This window comes from Trachurus trachurus, assembly GCF_905171665.1.
Source record: "Trachurus trachurus genome assembly, chromosome: 21".
Lineage (NCBI taxonomy): Eukaryota > Metazoa > Chordata > Actinopteri > Carangiformes > Carangidae > Trachurus > Trachurus trachurus.
In genome coordinates this window covers 16,241,443-16,260,929 of record NC_139899.1, presented here as the reverse complement: position 1 = coordinate 16,260,929, position 19,487 = coordinate 16,241,443, and the positions used below count along the sequence as shown (strand labels likewise).

Below are 19,487 nucleotides of genomic sequence, written 5' to 3'. Positions count from 1 at the left end.
GCACCTCTCCGAGCGGCTCCTCAGCTGACACACCGCCCTGCAGACAGAAAAGGACAATACTTGGCTAAATATATTTCAGTGTCCGTCCTGTCGTGTCCGCTGTCGTCCCGATGCCCAGCGCCTGCGCCAGTCCTCTGCAGCTGACGTCACACCCAGCATGGCGGTCAAGGTGACTCCGTCAATATTTCTTATCACATATTAATTTTAAAGGCAGTAAAGTGGCTGTGAAGGAACCGATGTCGGACACGGAGGGCAGCTTGTCCGGGCGGACTCGTGGGTTTAAAGCTTCTGTCTAAAAAAATTGCGGCGGAGTCCCCCTTTATTTTAATCCTGCATCTTGACATAGGCGCATCTCTGCCGGCCTCGCAGACAGCTGTAATTTCTTTCCTCTGTTGCATTTCCAAATCAGAGACTATTTGACTTGAAGCGGTTTTATGTGCACTGAAAAGGATCGCAGCACGGTTATTTGCAAATGCAGGGTGTTGAAGCCTAGTTCCTTTTTCTTTTTTTTCTTTTTTTACAGTCGCCTGGGATCGATCCTGCTGAGCTGACTGCGTAAAAATCAAAGCTGAACAGTGACAGCTTGAAGTTTATTTTTTTTATTGATAAACTGATTGAACCTATAGTAGAGTAGCATGCTGTTGTGTAGATGTAATCATGATATTCTGAATGTGAACTTTTTATTATAGTAAATTCAAACTTGTGTGTTATAGGTCCAAACAACAAAAAGAGCCGACCCCACTGACTTGAAGACTATATTTCTGAAGGTAAGACTGTCACTCACAGGAGTTTAAACATTTGGTGCATTAACTTACATGGCAACATACAGATACAAGCAGAACATGTAAATTACAAGTCCACTACCATGTTGCAGTCAGCGGGTAGTTTCTATGTGGTGTCCACTGGGATACATAGTTTAGGAAAGGTCAGACAAATGCTTCGACTAATTTTGGACCTGCTTCAAGAAAGAATCTCTCCTACTTTGACTTCATATGTGTCTGTAGTGTGTGTTTTGATCATGTCACTGAATATCTCATCATCGTACTCTCTCCATTACCCCTCAAAGATACAAATCCATGTCATTAGTGTATAGGTTTTTATTTATTTTTTTACCCAGGTCTTGGAGTGTAAACTTGTACCTGAAAGTAGAGGCTGTGAGTTCCAGTCGCCTTATGGTCCCCCCACATCTCTTGACTCTGCTATAAGAGGGCTGCGCAATTTGTGATGCATATTCAGGTGGAAGAGTTAATTACTGGAAGCTCATTCTGACTGCCTGTATAATTTGATTAAGAACTACTTGAGGCCTACTGTGAGGGTGAATGGATACACAATCATGTGATGTTGAAATGTGGCAATAAATTGCTTGGAATTAATATTTTCACTTAAAACATTAATTCAGCAGAGTGCAATGAATTGTAGCCTTGAAAACACTTGGCGTGAAGGTCTCCTCCCACACTCCTTCTCTGTTTATCTCATGCTCTCTCTATCTGAGCTTGGCTCAGACCCACAAGTGTGGCCTTTCTCTTGCCAGTTCATGTGGCGCTTGTGCTTCCAGAGCTATCTCTGTTCCAACGTGAAACCCAACCAGGAGCTAAAAATGAACTTACGTCTTAAAGCCCGACTGAGATCTCAGGTTTAGCACACTGCTGCGTTAGCCGTGCTTGTTGTGCTTCAGTCATGTGAAGTTGAAACACAATACTTGCAAGATCATTGATCGTTGATGTATTTTATCAGTTAAGGTTAGGTTTGTGCAAGATGACGATATAACACGACACAACAGAGATTCCCTCGTAGCCTACTGTCCTGCTATACAGGGAGGTACCTCTTTAAGACAGGAGCTGTGGTCTGTGGCTATTTAAGACTATTGCAAATCAATGAGAGGAACTGGTTATATTAGACCTGTAGGATTTTTGAATCGGGTACCTTGATTTTTCAGCCATTATTTCAGTTAATTAGTTGAAATAATGACATTGCTCACCTCGATTGTTGGTATTGGTGACCTTAAAGTTTTATAAGCAGGCTTGTGATTGGAAAGTCTTGTTTCAAACCTCAGACAGACTGTATACATTTGGGTGGAGAAACCCTAAATGCTCCATTGTAGCTGCTCAGTGGCCAAAAGATTGTCCTGGGCAGCTTCCAGGTGTGACTCTGTGTAACTGTGAGCATGGACCAGCTGTATGTTCCTGAATAAATAAAGGACACTGTAGAACATGATGAAAGCAAATGGTACAGTATGCATTATTTACATGGTATGTTATGTTGTGTGTCAGATATTTCACCTTTTATACATAGCTATGTATTCACTTCTTTGGAAGAAAGATCGTTTTCTGCATGAAGTGAAAGGACGACAGTGATTTGAAAGAGACTATAGGCAGTCCATTGCTTTTTGTGCTGATGGGATGAAACAGCACCAGTATTGTATATGTTTAAGTTTACAGTGGAGGGCCACTGAGAACCATATGTGCTAGCACAGAAAAGTGAATATAAACATGGTATAGTCACTCAGAAAAGAGATACCAATTGAGAAAGCCACAGTAACTCAGCCTTGTTCATTCCTCACCTACTGGTTGTTTTGTATTCAGTCTCCACATGAGTTTCTTTCAGTAAACAACACTTTAATATTCTCAGTCTACATTCAACGTCTACATGGTCTACAGTACATCTACATCTGTCTCTCTCCTTTGCAGTATGCCAGTGTTGTGGAGGATGGAGAGCATTATATGACCCCCAGGGACTTTGTACAGAAGTACCTGGGTCTGCATACACAGCCTCAACATAACCCCAAAACTGTGGACCTGATAGCTGGAGTGGCTGACACCACTAAAGACGGGTGAGTTACAGTGATACTGAGGAGGTTGCTGCGGAGGTCCTCTGTTATGCTGGGATATGTTAATATTTGTAGATTACTAGTTTTTCTTACGTATGTCTGAATTTCCTCAACAAATGTTTTGTAGGTTGTGCCTTTTATCCCCAGTGTTAGCTCCAAACCCCTTTGTGGACTCAAATCACCCGTTTGCTTTTATTTGTCTATTGAAAATGATCTTTCTGTGCTGTTTACACTTCCTCAGCTTGTCCTGAGCGCAACGTAAATTACAAGTGAAATTTCAGATTATAGGATGTCAGCACAATACCAGAGTACATGAGTGGCAGTTATGACACAAAGACAACAAGCACGTCAGTGTGAACTGACAGACATACACAACAATTCTTTATTAGCTGCTGCGCGAGGGTTATGTGCAAGTGTGTACTTACATTATATTGCTGCTTCCTCTGTTGATATATTCCTGCGCTAAATATCACAAAAGCAAAACCTGTAAAAAAAAAAATCTTTGAACCAATAAAGTAACCGCTTCTGTCTAAAAATTTTAAATCCTCAAGGCACCCATTATTTAGAAAATAAAATTCAGCTTTAATTTACAACAAAGCAAACCGTGTACTCCTGTTGCAACAGGTTGTTAATAATATAACTTTAATTCCTCAAAGGCAGCACAGGCAGCAATTAACCTAATAGCCACTTTGATTCTGAATTCTCACTACCTGTGTGTTGTTGTTTTTCTTCCAGGTGCCCCACCTGTTTAATTGACTAGATATTCTGTAGATTTAGTTGGGGCAGTGCACCATCAAATAAAACCATGTGTAGGTGCCAGAGGGACTGTTAATGATTGATCCCAATGATGTTTGCGGAGTAAATAACCATCTTTATCAGCTAATTTTAATCCTACCGTTTATTTAATGCCATTGATAAGATGAGCCAAAATATATCTGAACTACCTGATCATTGTTGTACATAAAAGAGCAGCAATTAAACTCATAGATGCTTCATAAATAGCTAAAGAACAGTCACACCAGGGTCCAAGACAGATATTCAAATACACTTTTTCTAAGCATGTTAAAATCTCCTCTTTGTATGTTTTAAAGGTGAAGTCCATAGTTCATATTATCAATGATGTCTGATAAATTAACAATTATGTATTATAAAAACCAATATGAAGAACTTTTGAAGCTGGATGAGAAGTTCTTAAAGGGCCCATGCAGGATGCATTTCCATTTCAACTGGGCAAACTTACTTGAACTTACCAATGATCATATGATATGGTGAAAGCTGAAAGCTCCAGGACGGCTACTAAATGCACTATTTTTTATTTTTTTATCAGCTTGCCAAGGGAAAGAGTGAACTTTGAAGCTTTGCTAAAAAAAAATAGATTTAGTTTTACATCCCTGCTCTTATCCTTAGTCAGTAGCCTTATCAGTATTGTGTGTTTTTCTCTCATCCATTTAACTGGCAGGATGATAGATTGTGATATTTTTGGAGCTTTTGTCATTTGCCAAAGATACTGTATATATGTTCTTTATTCAGATAGCACTTTTTCTTTCTTGTCCAAACAGACTGATCTCGTTCCAGGAGTTTCTGGCCTTTGAATCAGTTCTATGTGCCCCGGATGCCCTGTTCATAGTTGCCTTTCAGTTGTTCGACAAGAGTGGATCAGGGAATATCTCATTTGGTATGTACAAGGTGCTTAACATCAGCATGCTGGTGTGGGTGTGTATGCACGTATTACAGGATACCTTGCATTATGTGATGTATACAGAGTGTGAATGCTGACCTCATAGAGAATGTATGTAAAGTATTCAAGATGCGTCTTGATGTAGTTTCAATAGATTATTCATAGAAATGCTGGAAAGTACCAAAAACCTAATGCAAGACAGGGGGCTTAAGGTGAGTTTGAGTGTAACAGTGAATGTTCAGGGTTGCATGTACTATTATTACCAAAGCATGTGTTGTCAATAAATGCAGCACTAACCACATTTTTTCCATTTCTGGCTCTTCTGGAGCCTACAAAGTATTAGATATGCCAGCAGCTTGTATTTTTAAAGTCTCATCCCAAGGCAGGACAGAAAGCGAGTTGTGTGGAACATCACATTATAACCAGCTCCATCTGACAAGAAGAGAAATGAATCCAGCATGTCATAAACCAAGAGGTGCAGAGTCATACAAAGGGAGCTGCTGCTTTGCTTTTTCTGTGCAATGGGCCTCCATAAAGCTGACTGAAATTGAGAGCAGTGCTTATACAGAAAATTTCCTGGATGGACTCAAAACCGTCAAAATGTAAAAGGAAAGAGACTGTCAAACAGCCCATTCAGCAGCACAGTCCAAATGGACTCTTTCCTCTACTTTAACAAGGTTCTTGACAAATGGAATGAGGATGTGAGATGGACATTATAGTTGCATCTTGCATGTTTTTCCCTCTGTCTCTTGTCACTGCTCACTCATGTTTCGCTCTTCCAGAGAATGTACGTGACATCTTCAGCCAGACCGCAGTTCATCACCACATTCCCTTCAACTGGGACTGTGAGTTCATCAGGCTACACTTCGGCCATGAAAGAAACAAGAACCTCAGCTATACAGAGTTCACACAGTTTCTGCAGGTATGCATTTTTGCATCACAGAAAAGCACAAGTCCAACATTTACAATGAAAGCAAGTGTGACATTTTTAGAAGTCTCACTCCCGTGCCTTTATGCCTATATGAAAGCTGGTTGGATCACTTCAGCATAAAGACTGACTCACATGTTTTGGATGTTTCATCTTCACTGTTTCATCTCTCTGGTTGTTCGTGTGGTTTGCAGTAGCCCAGTGTGTCACTGAGACACTTAATGTTGTTGTTTTGCTTTATTGGTTGTTGCCTGTATCTCATTGAGACTTCAGAGAAGCGGCACGGTCAGGGAGGAACCTGGGTTGGAGTCGAGGACTGTGGTCTTAGGCAGAAGCTGGGTGGTCCGAGAGTTAGACAGGCTGCGTTGTGGCTCCACTGCAGTGTGGGATCCCTCAGACCAGTTTGTGGTTTATCATACTTGACTGGGGCTTCCCACCGCTGCACCAAAGACCCCTTTGTGTGGAGGTTTTAATTTACTTCTGTCACTATTATTGTGTTGTTTTTCTGTCATGTCCAAGCACATTTCATTTCTTTTAACTCGTTATTACTTAAAGCACGAGGACAAGTCTATGTGTAGATTTGAGTGTGTTTTTTTCAAACAGTCTCGGCTCTGCCACCTTGTGGCTGTTGCAGAATGTGGCCTTGACTGCTGACAGCAGATGAGTTTGAAGATTTTTGAGCTTGGCAGAGTACGGTGTTTTGTGAGGCAACAAAGTATCATCACGAGTTTTCAACAATATAATCAGCAAACATTGTGAGAATTAATCTCCAGCAACAATCCACTGATTAGGTTATCAGAGCCAGTGTGTAAAGATGAAGTAACAGCTGAATATTGCAGTGACAGTGCTCTGTGATCCTCTGGTTATATGCGATGAGTCTTGACAGTACATACTGACCCGGGGTCAGCCTCCTCCTGCATCCCTTTCTGATTGCATGGTTGTCATACTGAATCATCTTCCTGCGGACACACCTGCCGACTGTCTCACCAGACTCTTGGCTCGGCTCTGGGATCAGGCTTCTCAGGACATGGTTTCCATTAGTCTCCAGAGAGACAGTGGTGATTAGAAAAGCCAGCGTCTGACACTGTCACATCTGATGACTCTCACGTCTGTCCAACACTGATATTATTATTCTTTCTTCCTCAAAAGTTCAATTTCACCTCTCACTTGTAATGCGATTCTCCCCATCTCAGGCACACGCTCCTTCAGTCCTTTTGTAAGCTGAAGGTTTGTGTATGTTTTTCCTCTGTGTGTTGCTGCAGGAGCTACAGCTGGAGCATGCCCGCCAGGCTTTTGCACAAAAAGATAAGAACAAAAGTGGCACCATCACTGCCTTGGACTTCAGCGACATCATGGCCACCATCAGACACCACATGCTGACCCCATTTGTCGAGGAGAATCTGGTTTCAGTGAGTTGTAGAAAAAGTCCTTCAGCAGTTGTGAACATTTTTTTTTATTAAGAAGCATGAACGGTTTGGATTCAGTGGCTACAATTATCTTCGACATCTGTGTTTGTATTTCATTTTTCAAAGAGCTGCTGTCATTTAGCAGGCTTAGGGACGTTTAAAAGAATACAGTAGAGTCATGTGAAGTCCTCCTGCACAGAGGGAATGACAGACTTTGGATATTTGTCCAGGCTGCAGGAGGGAGCACCTCCCACATGGTGAGCTTCTCCTACTTCAATGCCTTCAACGCCCTCCTCAACAGCATGGAGCTGGTGCGCAAGGTTTACAGCACCGTCGCCGGCACACACAGAGACACACTTGTTACCAAAGGTAAACATGAGACACACTGTCGGGTCTCCTCTTGACACCAATGAAACAGAAATGTGTGTTTCTTATGTAGCTGTTCGATCACATTTTAACTTTCTTGACAGAGTGGTGTGAGTGAACACACAGGGAACATTTACTGTAGCACTAAATTACAAAGGTAAATGAACATTTCTAAACTGGTAATCAGATCATCCTGTACATGTAGACCTGCAACAGATAGTCTTACTGTCAGTCACATCTGCTCCTAATTGTGTTTTCCACCCAAGCTGTAGACTGTTCCTTTTAATTTCTTTCCATAGTGTTTTCTCCTTGTAAAGCAAAAACTATGGACAAATAGTATTTGCAAATCATTCTTGTTATTTGTATTATCAAAAATATGGGTGCAAAAGCCAACACTCATGTCAGCTGTCAGTCACAGAAAAGCATATCATCGCAGTACTCGAGATCAAAGAAGCAGGCTTGTAACTATAGGTTGCAATCCTTGGACCTGACACGAAGGTCTTTGTGGCTGAAGTGAATAACCAACTCTTTTCCTTTCTTCAACAACTACCATTCAGTTTCCTTTGAAAAAGACCACCTGATGGTAATGGGGCTTCTCAGCAGAAGTGAACATAAAGCACATATAAAAGAGTGACATTGGGGGTACTGCAGGGTAAGGAGGTAAAGCACCTTACAGACTTGATTTTGTGTTTCTTTTTTTGTTTGTTTTTTTAAATATCCTGTTTAGCAAAAACTCAAATAAGCAAGGAACAGTATTTGCAAATACTATTTAATACCAGACCACTGTAGATAGTACCTGACATAGCTAACCTCTCCGTTTTATGTTTGACTTTAATGTTTGACTTTAATGTTTTGACGCTACAGTGCCTTGAGTCGTGTTGGCATCATTTAATTTCCTCCTCTCTGTGCTGCTTTGTAGAGGAGTTTGTTCACGGTGCCAATAAGTTTGGTCAAGTCACTCCGATGGAGATTGACATCCTGTACCAGCTCTCTGGTCTTCACTCCCATTCTGGGTAAGATTCTCACTTCTTCTGATTTACCTTGTGCAGTCCGTCTGTGCATCAGTGAATACACTGAACATGTTTTATCTAGAATAAAATAACTTTGGTCTTTCTACACAGTATCTCATATACGTATGTCTCAAAATAGACTTCTTATCAATAAAAATGTATGTAGGCTGTATTGTAGTTATAGTTGTATTTCCTTCTTTTATATATATGTATATAATTACAATAGTGAAGTATTTTTCATAACTTGTTAAAATATTTTGAGCTGTTACTAATTTAATACATTTGAGGTTCCTAGCAAGACTTTGCCAACATGATTAGGTAAGGCAAGGCAAAACAAGTTAATATGTTTTATTTATTTGCTATTGCTTTACATAGCCTTAGACCCTCACAAGAAAACCCTTAACAGGGAAAAAACGGGATAAAAGCCTCAGGGTGAGCAACAGAGGAGGGATCCCTCACCCAGGACGGGCAGACGACGTGCAGTAGATGATGTGTACGGACAAGAAAACAGTTTACAACATGGAATATGGAATAAATGGGGATTGTTCAGTCAAGGAAGAGCTGATGAAAACAGCAGTGGTGGGAAGGCTGGGCCATATACAGGGACAGGAGGGAGAGCAGACCGGCTTAATGGGAGCACTGGTAGGCAGCCTTAACGAAAAACTCTGTCATAGAGGAAGGTTTTAAAGCTGGACTTAAAGGTGGGGAGAGTGTCTGACTCTCTGACCCATGGAGAGAGCTGGTTCCACAGTAGAGGAGCTGGTTACTCAAGGCTCTGGCTCCCAGTCTGTTTTTAGAGATACAAGGAGTCACTAACAGACCTGCTTTCTGGGAGCGCAGTGTACTAGGTCAATAAGGAACAATGAGGTCTTTAAGATTGAGCTTTGTCATTAAGAGCATTTTAAGTCAGTAGAAGGATTTTGAAGTCTATTCTCTATCGTACAATAAGCCAATGAAGTGAGGCTAAAACAGGAGAGATGTGATCTCTGTCTCATCCTGACAAAAGAGAGTTACAATAGTCCAGCCTAGAGGTGACAAATGCATGGACCAGTTTCTCAGCATCACCCTGAAAAAGGATTAGAGGTCAGACTTATAGCTATTATTGCGCTGAAATAAATATGCTGTGGGTGTGGGGTCAGTTTAAAAGACATTTTTAAAGGCGTATTAAAGACATAAATACATTTGTAAACAGACTTTAGTTTTTCCATCGATGCAGTCACCCAGGTAGGTTCTGCTGCTGCTCCTCAAATCCAGAATGTGTATTCAAAACATTTATACAAAACGTCTTTTTTTTTATATGTTACTGGACTGTTTATTGGCTGTAAAGATAAAGTTATTGCTTATTCAGTTTAACAACAGTTGCTCTACTGGCTGATTTACAAGACAAACATAAAGCATGAAGACAAACTTTATGAAGCGTCAGGCCAGTGGGGAATATTTGTGTCTCAAGCACAGAGTTACAAAATGCTTTCATTTACTTGTTGGGGCCACGGGCACGGAGCCAGCTTTGTTTGTCTGTGGTTTATATAAGCTTAAATTAAAGTTGCAGTAACTTCAAGTTAAAGCCAGTAAAAAGGTCTGTGGAAAATCTTACATCACTGGCTGCTGCTCACAGTAGATGCTGGGCTCTCTGCTTTTTCCTGGCCTAACTCCCTCCCTCCCTGTGTGTTAAGGCGGCTGAACCACGCAGACATTGAGAGGATAGCTCCACTGGAGGAAGGAGCCATGCCATACCACCTAGCAGAAGCCCAGAGACAGGTACCCTGATTGACTCCACTAATACACCTCACATCCTAGTCCCTTTTATCAAAGCCTTTTCCCCCTCTCCCTTTGCTTCCTTCTCAGAAAGGAGCGAGAAAAAAAAAGAGAATGCTCAGACACTGAATTAGCAGAGTGCCCATGTTTTTCTTCCCTTGTGAAGTACATTACTTAAACTCGCAGATAAAAGTACACCAATTATAGCTATAGAACACGAATGGATTTTTTGCGTCTCTCCATGAAAGACTCTCCCCCATTTTATTCAGTACGGCTGCACATACGGATCAGCCGCAATCACACATCTGAGAAGCTAATACTTTTATCAGTGTGAGCCTTGAGGAGTTTTAGGAGCCTTTAGCAAAGTCTGCTAATGGCAGAAGGGGAGTGGGAGTCAAGGTGGATGTGGGAGCACAAAATAGTTCCTGCCTCCACCGGATAACACGGCTCTATCTCAGGCTGTGGTCAGAGCTTTCAGGCCACTCGTGCTCCTGGGACTCGTGCTCAGAGGTCTGGAATTTGATTCCTTTGGGGTGGGGGGCTGCAATTCTCAGGCCTGCCCTTTAGTGGAAGTAGGCTAATTGTTTAAACCCTTTGATCAAGACCTCGATCTTGTTAGCATGCAACCCTCGGTGGAAGCATCTGGGAAGTGGAAAAGAGGGATCTGCTCTGCTCCCTTCTCATCTGGTCTGGGAGAAGTTACTCACGGCCTCAACCTACACACACACACACACACACACACACACACACACACACACACACACACACACACACACACACACGCTTTAACAGAGTCTCACTCTGACTGTGCAATATTCATGTAGATACTTATCTGGACATGGAAAAGGCTTGTAGGGCTAATCTGTTCCCCTGCACCACAGTGAAAACAAAGAGGCTCCGTTTTTAACATCAAACACTGATACGGAGATCAAGCAGATAAGAGAGAAATTATACTTTGTTGTAAAAATAAAAGACGACCTTTAGCTCGTAGGCCGCCACATGTTGCATGTGTGGAAAACCCGGCCACAGATTCACACAGTCGTTTACTGTATCAAAGCTGGTCTGTCTGTGACATTTAATACTCTGATGATGAATCAGACGTTATATGACATGTCCACATTCCTTTGCTTTTCGCATTTTTCTTTCCACAATGTATCTAGTTCGTTATAGTTTGATAACCAGTCGATTCATGCTTGGTGTTCTGATCCCCCCCCCCCCCCCGTGGTTTTTCCTCCAGATTCATTTGACCACTGGTGTCTTTTTCTCCTATACAGCACGGTCACGAAACGCATCGGCCCATCTATCTCCAGGTTGCAGAGTCTGCCTACAGGTTTACTCTGGGCTCAATCGCTGGAGGTGAGTGACATGTCTGCCGCAGAGCCCCCGGCCCGCCCGAGGGGTAACCTAAGCCGGGCCAGACTGGCGCGCCGAGGCCCCGGGGCCGGCCATTGTGCTGCAAAGGGAGAGGGGCTGTGATGTGAGGCTCCGGCTTTGTGCTGCCGTGCCATCGGTGGCTCCAGGCTGTCGTTGGAGTCGGAGCTTTGGAATGACACAAATCTTCCGGAACCGCACTCTCTGGAATCTCCGTCTAATTACACTGGAAGGAGCGGATACAACGAACCTCTGACACAACTGCCCCTCACACAGGAACACACTCTGATTCTGTGTGTGTGTGTGTGTGTTTGCGTGTGTGTGCGTGTGTGCTCCCCAGGCACACAGAAACGCATCAATCCTTGCTCACCAGTAGGCAGTTCAGACAGGGGGGGAAGTATAGAAAGAGATGTATATCATAACAGGCATATGGTGAAACTGCCATAGTGTGATGAGCTGTTTATCACCCTCTGTGCTGAATGAGTCTGTATGTTTGAGAGAAGAGTCATTACAGCAGCCTTTTGATGTCAGGCAGGACATGGCAAGTAGAGCTGCGAACAGGAGTTGAGTGCAACTACCTGCAGTCTTGCCTTCCCAAACAGTTTTCCCACAGTTACCAGACTTCCTACTGTAATAACTGCTTTTTATTAGTTTACACACAGACACGGCTCTGTTTATTTTCCAGCAATCATTTAACAACCTGCCCATAAACATATCGGCGTAATGGCATTAAGCATAGGAAGGAATAAGGGTGACAAGGTGCTTTTATGGATCACTGTCTTAGAGCCCTAACCCTAAATCAGTTTTAGAGCAGAGAAATGATTAGTTGATTAATCATTTGGATTAATCAAAGAATGTTTATCAAGTATTTTGTCAATGACAGAGCTGCTTTTCAAACCTAATCCTCAGTGTTAAGTATGTGTCTAAGATAACTGTACTAACTGGTAAAATGTTTCATATTATGTACCGATGTAAATATGTTTTTCAGGTGCTCAGTCACAACTGTTGGTAAGTCATTGTTTGTAGAAATACAGAATAAAGACTTCAATCGGTGAAAAATATGTGTGTTTTGTAGCCACTGGTGCCACGGCTGTGTACCCCATCGACCTGGTGAAGACGCGCATGCAGAACCAGCGCTCCACAGGCTCCTTTGTAGGAGAGCTGATGTACAAGAACAGCTTCGACTGTGCGAAGAAGGTGCTGCGGTACGAGGGCTTCTTTGGATTCTACAGAGGTAAAACCCTTCACAGGTTTCACAGCGCATAAAAGGACCCGAGATCCACGTTGCAGGTCAACATGGGGGGTGTCTTTGCAAAACAAACCATCTGATGGGAAGGCATCAGGATTTGTCAGTGTGCTATTATCAGCAGCATGGTTTGCTAATTGATACCAGAAACCTTTGCCCTCCCTGTTCAGCAGCAGAATAAAGCAACACCCAGGGGTCGCGTTTTCATTATCTCAATACCAGGGAAAGCTCCCCAAGGAAAATGACCAGAAGAATCCATGTAGTAGCAGTGTCTGATCTGCCTCTGTCCAGGCGGTGATCGTGGTGCTGAAGGCTTGTGATATACAACACTTCTACCCTCAGGCTGTTCATATGAGGGAAGTCAAGACTGCCATCTACTGCTACCTCCACAACTGCAGCTCTTTGTTGCTCAGATCTGCCTCCCACCAAACCCCCCCCCCACCCCCCCTCCTCCTCTCTTGCACATGATAAGAGGGTGATTGACTTAGAGACAGACACGCTCGGCTGTTTTCTGGCTGCATACCAGCAGCGTTCACTCAGCAGCTCCTTCAGAAGTTTATCTGGCTTGATGAAGGACAGGCGGTGAAACAGTATGGCGGCTATCGCCACCGTAGCACCCAGTCCCCCCCCGCCTCCCCCTCCTCAATCTTGTCCGTGGCCACACAGCTCTCTCTCTGTTCCCCACCAACAGTGGGATCAAGCCTCAACAATGTTGATCCCATATTCACCAGCAGTGTCATATTTTTTGGACTTTTGTTCAATTTCAATGGGACCTTTGTGTTTTGGTGCATCAGATGTATCAGCCACATCTGTAAATATTTATGGGTTTGTTTTACACACACAAGAACCCTGCAGCTTATATTGTTCTAGCTGTCAGTGGATGTATTCATACAGCAAAGATAAAAAATGTGCATTCATTTCGAGCCAGACTTTGTCTCTCTCTCTCTTTTCTCTCTCTCAGGTATTCTAATGGTATCTATGAATAATATTTTGCAGGTCTCCTCCCGCAGCTCATTGGCGTTGCCCCGGAGAAAGCTATCAAACTCACGGCAAGTCATTCCACTGTGTAGCTTAGAGTGTTCAAAAAGTTGCTCTGAATGATTCACTGTGAATGAAAAACATGCATAGAGCATAGAAGAAACGCAGCCTTCGCAATCAAGATGTGACTGAAACCACAAGTTAACATTAATGCCCCTGCTATCAAGATTGAGATTGTGTCTCATCTGCCTTTTTTTTTCCTGATGTCTTCTTCCCTTTTTTTTCAGATGAATGATTTTGTCAGAGACAAGTTCACCACAGAAGATGACACCATCCCTCTGGCTGCGGAGATTCTGGCTGGTGCATGTGTAAGCATTACTTAAGTGATCCTTTGAATTCAGTCTGTGGGTGATGAACTCAAAACCAAGTGAAATAACACAGAATGTGTATGACTGAAAGTAATCCATGCAGAGTATAGAGATATATAATATATAATATGAACAATTATTTAGTTTGTTTCATTGTGTGACACTGTTCACTTAAGTAGTTTACTAAAATACACACTAGCCAACAGTTGTTACCCGCCAAAGTAACTGTGACATCTTGTAGCAGAAATCTTTGTGTATGACCAATTTGCTTGCTCACTGAGGCATATGTAGCAGTTCACTTATGAAAACATTTTAGATGTAAAGCATATTGCTGCCAACACACACCTATTCACACTCTGTTGATTTGGATGTTCAGTAGCATGATATAATGTTTCAGTACCTGCAGGGTTGGATGTCTGGTGCAGGTAAAAACTAGTGATTATGTACAGCAGTGCAAGTATTCAGACCTGATACTACAGTATAAAAATACACCATTACATCTTTCACTGAGAATGTCACTTCAGTAAAAGTACATTACTTTCTTTTATAGCGAAGTGTGCATAAAGTAAAAGTACTTATAATCCATACTTTTTAATGCACATTTTATTTCTGGATTATAATAATGGATTGATTCATGTGTAAGTAGGACTTTGTTGTTGTAGTTGGTTGAGGTATTTTAATCAAACACAGTACATGATGTTGATATCAAATATATTACTCCCCTGTTTAGGCCAGAGCATGTGGACCGTTGTGTTTTTGGATTGTATTTTGGATTATAATTATGGGGAAATGTCAAATTGTTATTTTGAGTTATAGTGGTCATTTATTTAAAATTTTAGTTTCATTTGAATTTCATCTCACTCAATTTATCAACATATGGTTCTCATTTTTAAAAATTGCACTGTAATTATAACTCATTTATGTGTGTGTGTGGGATGCATTGTTGTTATTCCCGGGTCAGCTCGTGGGTTGCCTGAAATATAAAAGTTAAATTTAGAAGCTGAATTTTTTTTTTTGTATTTTGACTCACAAGATACTTTTAGTGCAGCAGTGGATTAAAGATATAATTCTTCCGCTCTGCCTTTCCACTGGCTGTGGTGAAACGAAACAGGCAGGCCGTGGAGCAGAGCCCGCAGGTTGCTCGCAACGGAGCGGGGTCTGCGGGGTCGTGACCCCTGTCAGGGTGTAATTGGAGGAAGAGGCCCTGGAGGGTCCTGGATGAAGCGGGGCCTAGCTCAGCGTGATTGAGTCTGACAACGCGGTACATATCTGAGGTGTGGTCGCAGCACAGGTCTCCACACGGGACAATAAGGATGTTTCCACTACACATTTGGAACGGCTAAGAATATCTATCTATCTATGGCCGTCGCCAGTTTATTCATGTGCTTTATATCGACTGTCTCACATGTTCATGTTATTTTATGAATGTTTATTGTTAATCTGGTGGCTTGTTAGATTATCGCTGCCATGAGAAGAGAGAACTGAAGAAGATAAAAGAGAGGGGACGAGTGCATCAATCTTCAGAGCGGCGGATATTCCCCGTCTACTTTGAAAATGACTAAATGTGCCAGAGCACTTTGTAGACCTTTTGCTCGGATGTTTACAGATAAGACCCCTGCCCTGAATGTCACCAGCAGCCATCCTGGGGCCTGATTAGATTCGGGAGTGTGATAAATGTGCCTGAGTCAGAGGGTGCTGTGCCTTCGGGGCATTACTCTCCAGGACCCCGAGCCGCCCGGGTGACTCAGCGCTCTCCCCTGGGAATGGGGGTGAATTGGGGAAGTGTGCGGGGCGAGGCCGGGCTGGGGCTGCTTGCCCTGCCACAGGAGATGCCTCGGGGGAAGTGAGGGGGCAGAGGGCTGGTGCCAGGGTCAGGGCTTCCCAACCATGAGCTTTGGCTCCTCTTCACCCCGCGCCTGCTCTGCTCTGACCCCCATTGTTGTTTCATCAATGCCTGCTTTTTCCTCCTCCTGTCAAGGCCATCCTCTGACAAATCAGATCAGACAAAAAAATTTATCTTTTCTGCTGAAGTTTACGGAGATAATTTGAAAATTACGACTATAAAAAAACGCTTACACATCATTACCGTTTTCACCCTGAGTTCATCCCTCAGATGTGTAACCTCACTTATCACAGGGATCTAGATCTCCACATATAAACCGCTCTTCAGCTGTTTCTTTTTCCTTGTTGTGTCCTGCAGGCTGGAGGCTCCCAGGTGATTTTCACCAATCCTCTGGAGATTGTTAAGATCCGTCTGCAGGTGGCTGGAGAGATCACTACGGGGCCCAGGGTCAGTGCTCTGAATGTTGTGAGAGACCTGGGCTTCTTTGGCCTCTACAAGGTAGGTCAGCACCTCTGCATGACGTCTTCCACATCATCAACCTCTGTCATACAAGGGCAGTGAAAGGCGCTCCAAAGTTCCCGAGATATAATATCAACAACATGAGGAGTTTATTTGTTGTTCACTTTAGTTTATGTAACAAAGTTGCTGGAAAATGATTTCATAACAAACTGAGGGGAGACACAAACCCATTGTAATGAGGTGCAGGCTCACAGGCGGATATCAAAAAAAGAGAATGGAAAGCGACACATTCATAACTATGATATGTTTATTTCAACCCGAAAAGATCGACATTTTCAGCAAACAGAATTCTCTAAAAACAGCAGAGTCTGACTGGAGTTTATGGCAACTTGGATGAATACAAGCACAAATTGGAAAATAACACAAAAAACTGAACAAGAAAACAGAATTTACATCTATACAAATGTCATTTGAAATCTATATTAGAGGTCAAGTAAAGAAACAAATTCTCCTTTCTTGGAAGCAAACGAGTGAAAAATAAATCATGATAGACATCAGAATATATTTGCACACTGTCAAAGTAGCCAACAAGATGATGTCTCATTTTGTCCAAACAGCAGCCAAAATATAGAGATCAAAGACCAACTGCAAATAAGGTGCAACCAAATAGTTTTTGTTAAGTTTAGTCGCTGGTTGATCTCCTGTTGCTGCAACAAGAAGAAGTAATTTATGCATCATAGACGATTGTAAATGCTGCATTAACTATAAGAAGCATTTTAATGTGGTCACTGGCAAACATGGAGTTAATCTTTGCTTTACTGTTGACCTGTTTAATTCATAACTGATTTGATTTGTATAATTGATGACATGCATTTTTATGCAAAATAACAAATCACTGTAGCAGTAATTCACACTAAGTACAGGTGAGTACAAACAAGTAATATTTCCCTTTTACATGAAGTGAAACAGGTAACAAGGTTAACAAGGTAACAAATAAAAACACCTGAGCAAAAATAGAAAACTTGAATGAATATACTTTAATTTCCTCTAACGTATATTAAAATTATTTAATCCCCACACCCCATAACAATACAGAGATGAAATACTAATGCATTTGAACAACCAGTTGAATGTGTGCATAGACATAATGGAGATCAGGATCAGAAATGTGAACATCAAACAGTGCTTTTGCTCACTGCTTGCAATTTTCCAAAACAGTGTTCAACATGCAAAAGAAACTGTGGCCAACAACCAGCAGCAAATTAGTGAGGGATTATACTTTGCTACTGCTTATATCCAGATCCTTGTGGGTTTACTTACAGCTGGACTCATGTGTTCATACTCAATATTTTAATGAGTTGCAGACAGTGTGTGGCTTGTTAAAAAAAATGCTGACTTCCTCTTGGTAGAGGCAGCCAGCGCACTGGGGTTCATGTTGGTGATGAGTGTGTCTGTGTGTGTGTGTGTATGTGTGTGTGTGTGTGAGAGAGAGAGATGGATTTCTCTCTGGAGGCTGCAGCGCTGCCCGGGGCTCTTTGGCTCCATCATCAACACTAAAGCCCCCCTGTAGGTTGAACAAGACAACTCCCAGGACTGAGCCACTGCCTCTGCCCATGTAGAAGCCCTGGTATGTTGTATATACTGTATATTTTATAAAATGATATATTTATTTTTTCTGTCAGGGAGCCAAAGCCTGCTTCCTACGCGACATCCCCTTCTCTGCCATCTACTTCCCTGTTTATGCCCACACCAAGGCGAAGCTGGCGGACGAGGATGGGCAGCTGGGGGCACTGCAGCTGCTCACTGCTGGAGCCATTGCAGGTAACGCACATCTGGAACGCTCAGGGTCTCTGGACATCCAAAACAGCAACATGTTGTGTTTTTATTCAGCCATCTGTTACATTATCTGCTCCAACGAATACATTTCGGCTTCCTCACAGTTTGTCGTTTCCTCCATGCGCTGAACCTCACAATAGCCTGCCTGTGTATATATATATTGCTTTTGTCATATTACTCAATACAGCTCGAGCCATTTCAGGGCCTGTGTGTGTGATGGGATGTGATGGGATGTCAGAATGTGACACCATCTGTGCATAGTGAAAGTGCTTCATTACGTTTGTTGTGAAAATCACTCCTAAGGTGTGCCGGCGGCTTCGCTGGTGACCCCTGCTGATGTCATCAAGACCAGGCTCCAGGTGGCGGCCCGAGCAGGCCAGACGTCGTACAACGGAGTCATCGACTGCTTCCAGAAGATCCTCAAGGAGGAAGGTTTCAGGGCGTTTTGGAAGGGCGCAGCAGGTAAACGCGCACACACTCATAGTCCCGAGTGGTTTCATGACTGGGAAATGAGGCTCGCTGTGGTGGCTGTAATTGTCTGGAAGCCACTGGAGAAATATTAAATCCCACATTGTAATTTTCAAACCTTCTCCCATTAGCTCGCGTCTTCAGATCCTCACCACAGTTCGGCGTTACCCTGGTGACCTATGAACTACTGCAGAGATGGCTCTACGTTGACTTTGGAGGACAGTAAGTGCTTTGACCCCGTTTTCAACCAGAATGAATCGCTCATTAATACCATGAAGTGGGTTTCTCCTCTCCAGCCCTAATCTCGACTCTCCTCCTCAGCCGTCCTGCTGGCTCCGAGCCCACTCACAAACCCACCGTCCACGACCTTCCCACTGTGACTGCGGACCACGTGGGGGGCTACCGTCTGGCGGCCGCAACCTTCGCCGGCGTGGAGAGAAAGTTTGGCCTTCACCTGCCCAAGTTCAAGCCTTCTGGAGAGGCGACAATCAAACCAGCGGAGTCCAAAACGGAGCCACAGGCCTCGTAAAGCGCCGCTCACTCCTGTCGTTAACGTTTCCTCCATAATGGTTTTATTGAACCACGATTCAATTCAGCGCATTTGAGCCGGTTGTCTTACTTTGAATGCTGCATGAGTATGGCTTTCTTGTTTTTCTTTGCGTAGCTTGCACAACCCTATTGTACATATTGGACTTCTCTACAGAGGGACATTATGGCATTACGAAAAAAGATTGTTACTGGTGGTTTTTCTGGCGTGCGACAAGCTTTGGTGTGCATGTGTCGGTTACATTTCAGAGACATGAGGATGTACAGATGTTTTCAAAAGTGTTTATTTTGAAATCAAGACCAGGGACTTGGGAAATAATTTAAATGTATTTATTGTATTTTATTGAAATAAATCATTCAAACTGTTTGTTTCTACTGTGTGAAAAGTACATTCTCACTTTT

At 42.8% G+C, this 19,487-nt stretch overlaps 1 protein-coding gene across 2 annotated transcripts; it reads left to right on the top strand.

Moving 5' to 3' along the window:
• LOC311004846 (electrogenic aspartate/glutamate antiporter SLC25A12, mitochondrial-like) lies at positions 1 to 19,452 on the top strand. 2 transcript variants are annotated; one of them, XM_083997025.1, is made up of 18 exons: positions 1 to 169; positions 714 to 767; positions 2,688 to 2,830; positions 4,387 to 4,502; positions 5,288 to 5,427; positions 6,696 to 6,842; positions 7,070 to 7,208; positions 8,125 to 8,218; positions 9,889 to 9,973; positions 11,245 to 11,326; positions 12,417 to 12,575; positions 13,584 to 13,636; positions 13,853 to 13,933; positions 16,134 to 16,274; positions 17,918 to 18,056; positions 18,375 to 18,533; positions 18,671 to 18,761; positions 18,861 to 19,452. In XM_083997025.1, exons 1-18 carry the CDS (start codon positions 158 to 160, stop codon positions 19,066 to 19,068), a joined length of 2,043 nt encoding a protein of 680 aa, XP_083853151.1. In that variant the 5' UTR covers positions 1 to 157; the 3' UTR covers positions 19,069 to 19,452. The 2 variants fall into 2 exon arrangements, with proteins under 2 accessions (XP_083853151.1, XP_083853152.1); XM_083997026.1 differs by having other exon boundaries at positions 145 to 273.
• Positions 19,453 to 19,487: the final 35 nt, after the last annotated feature.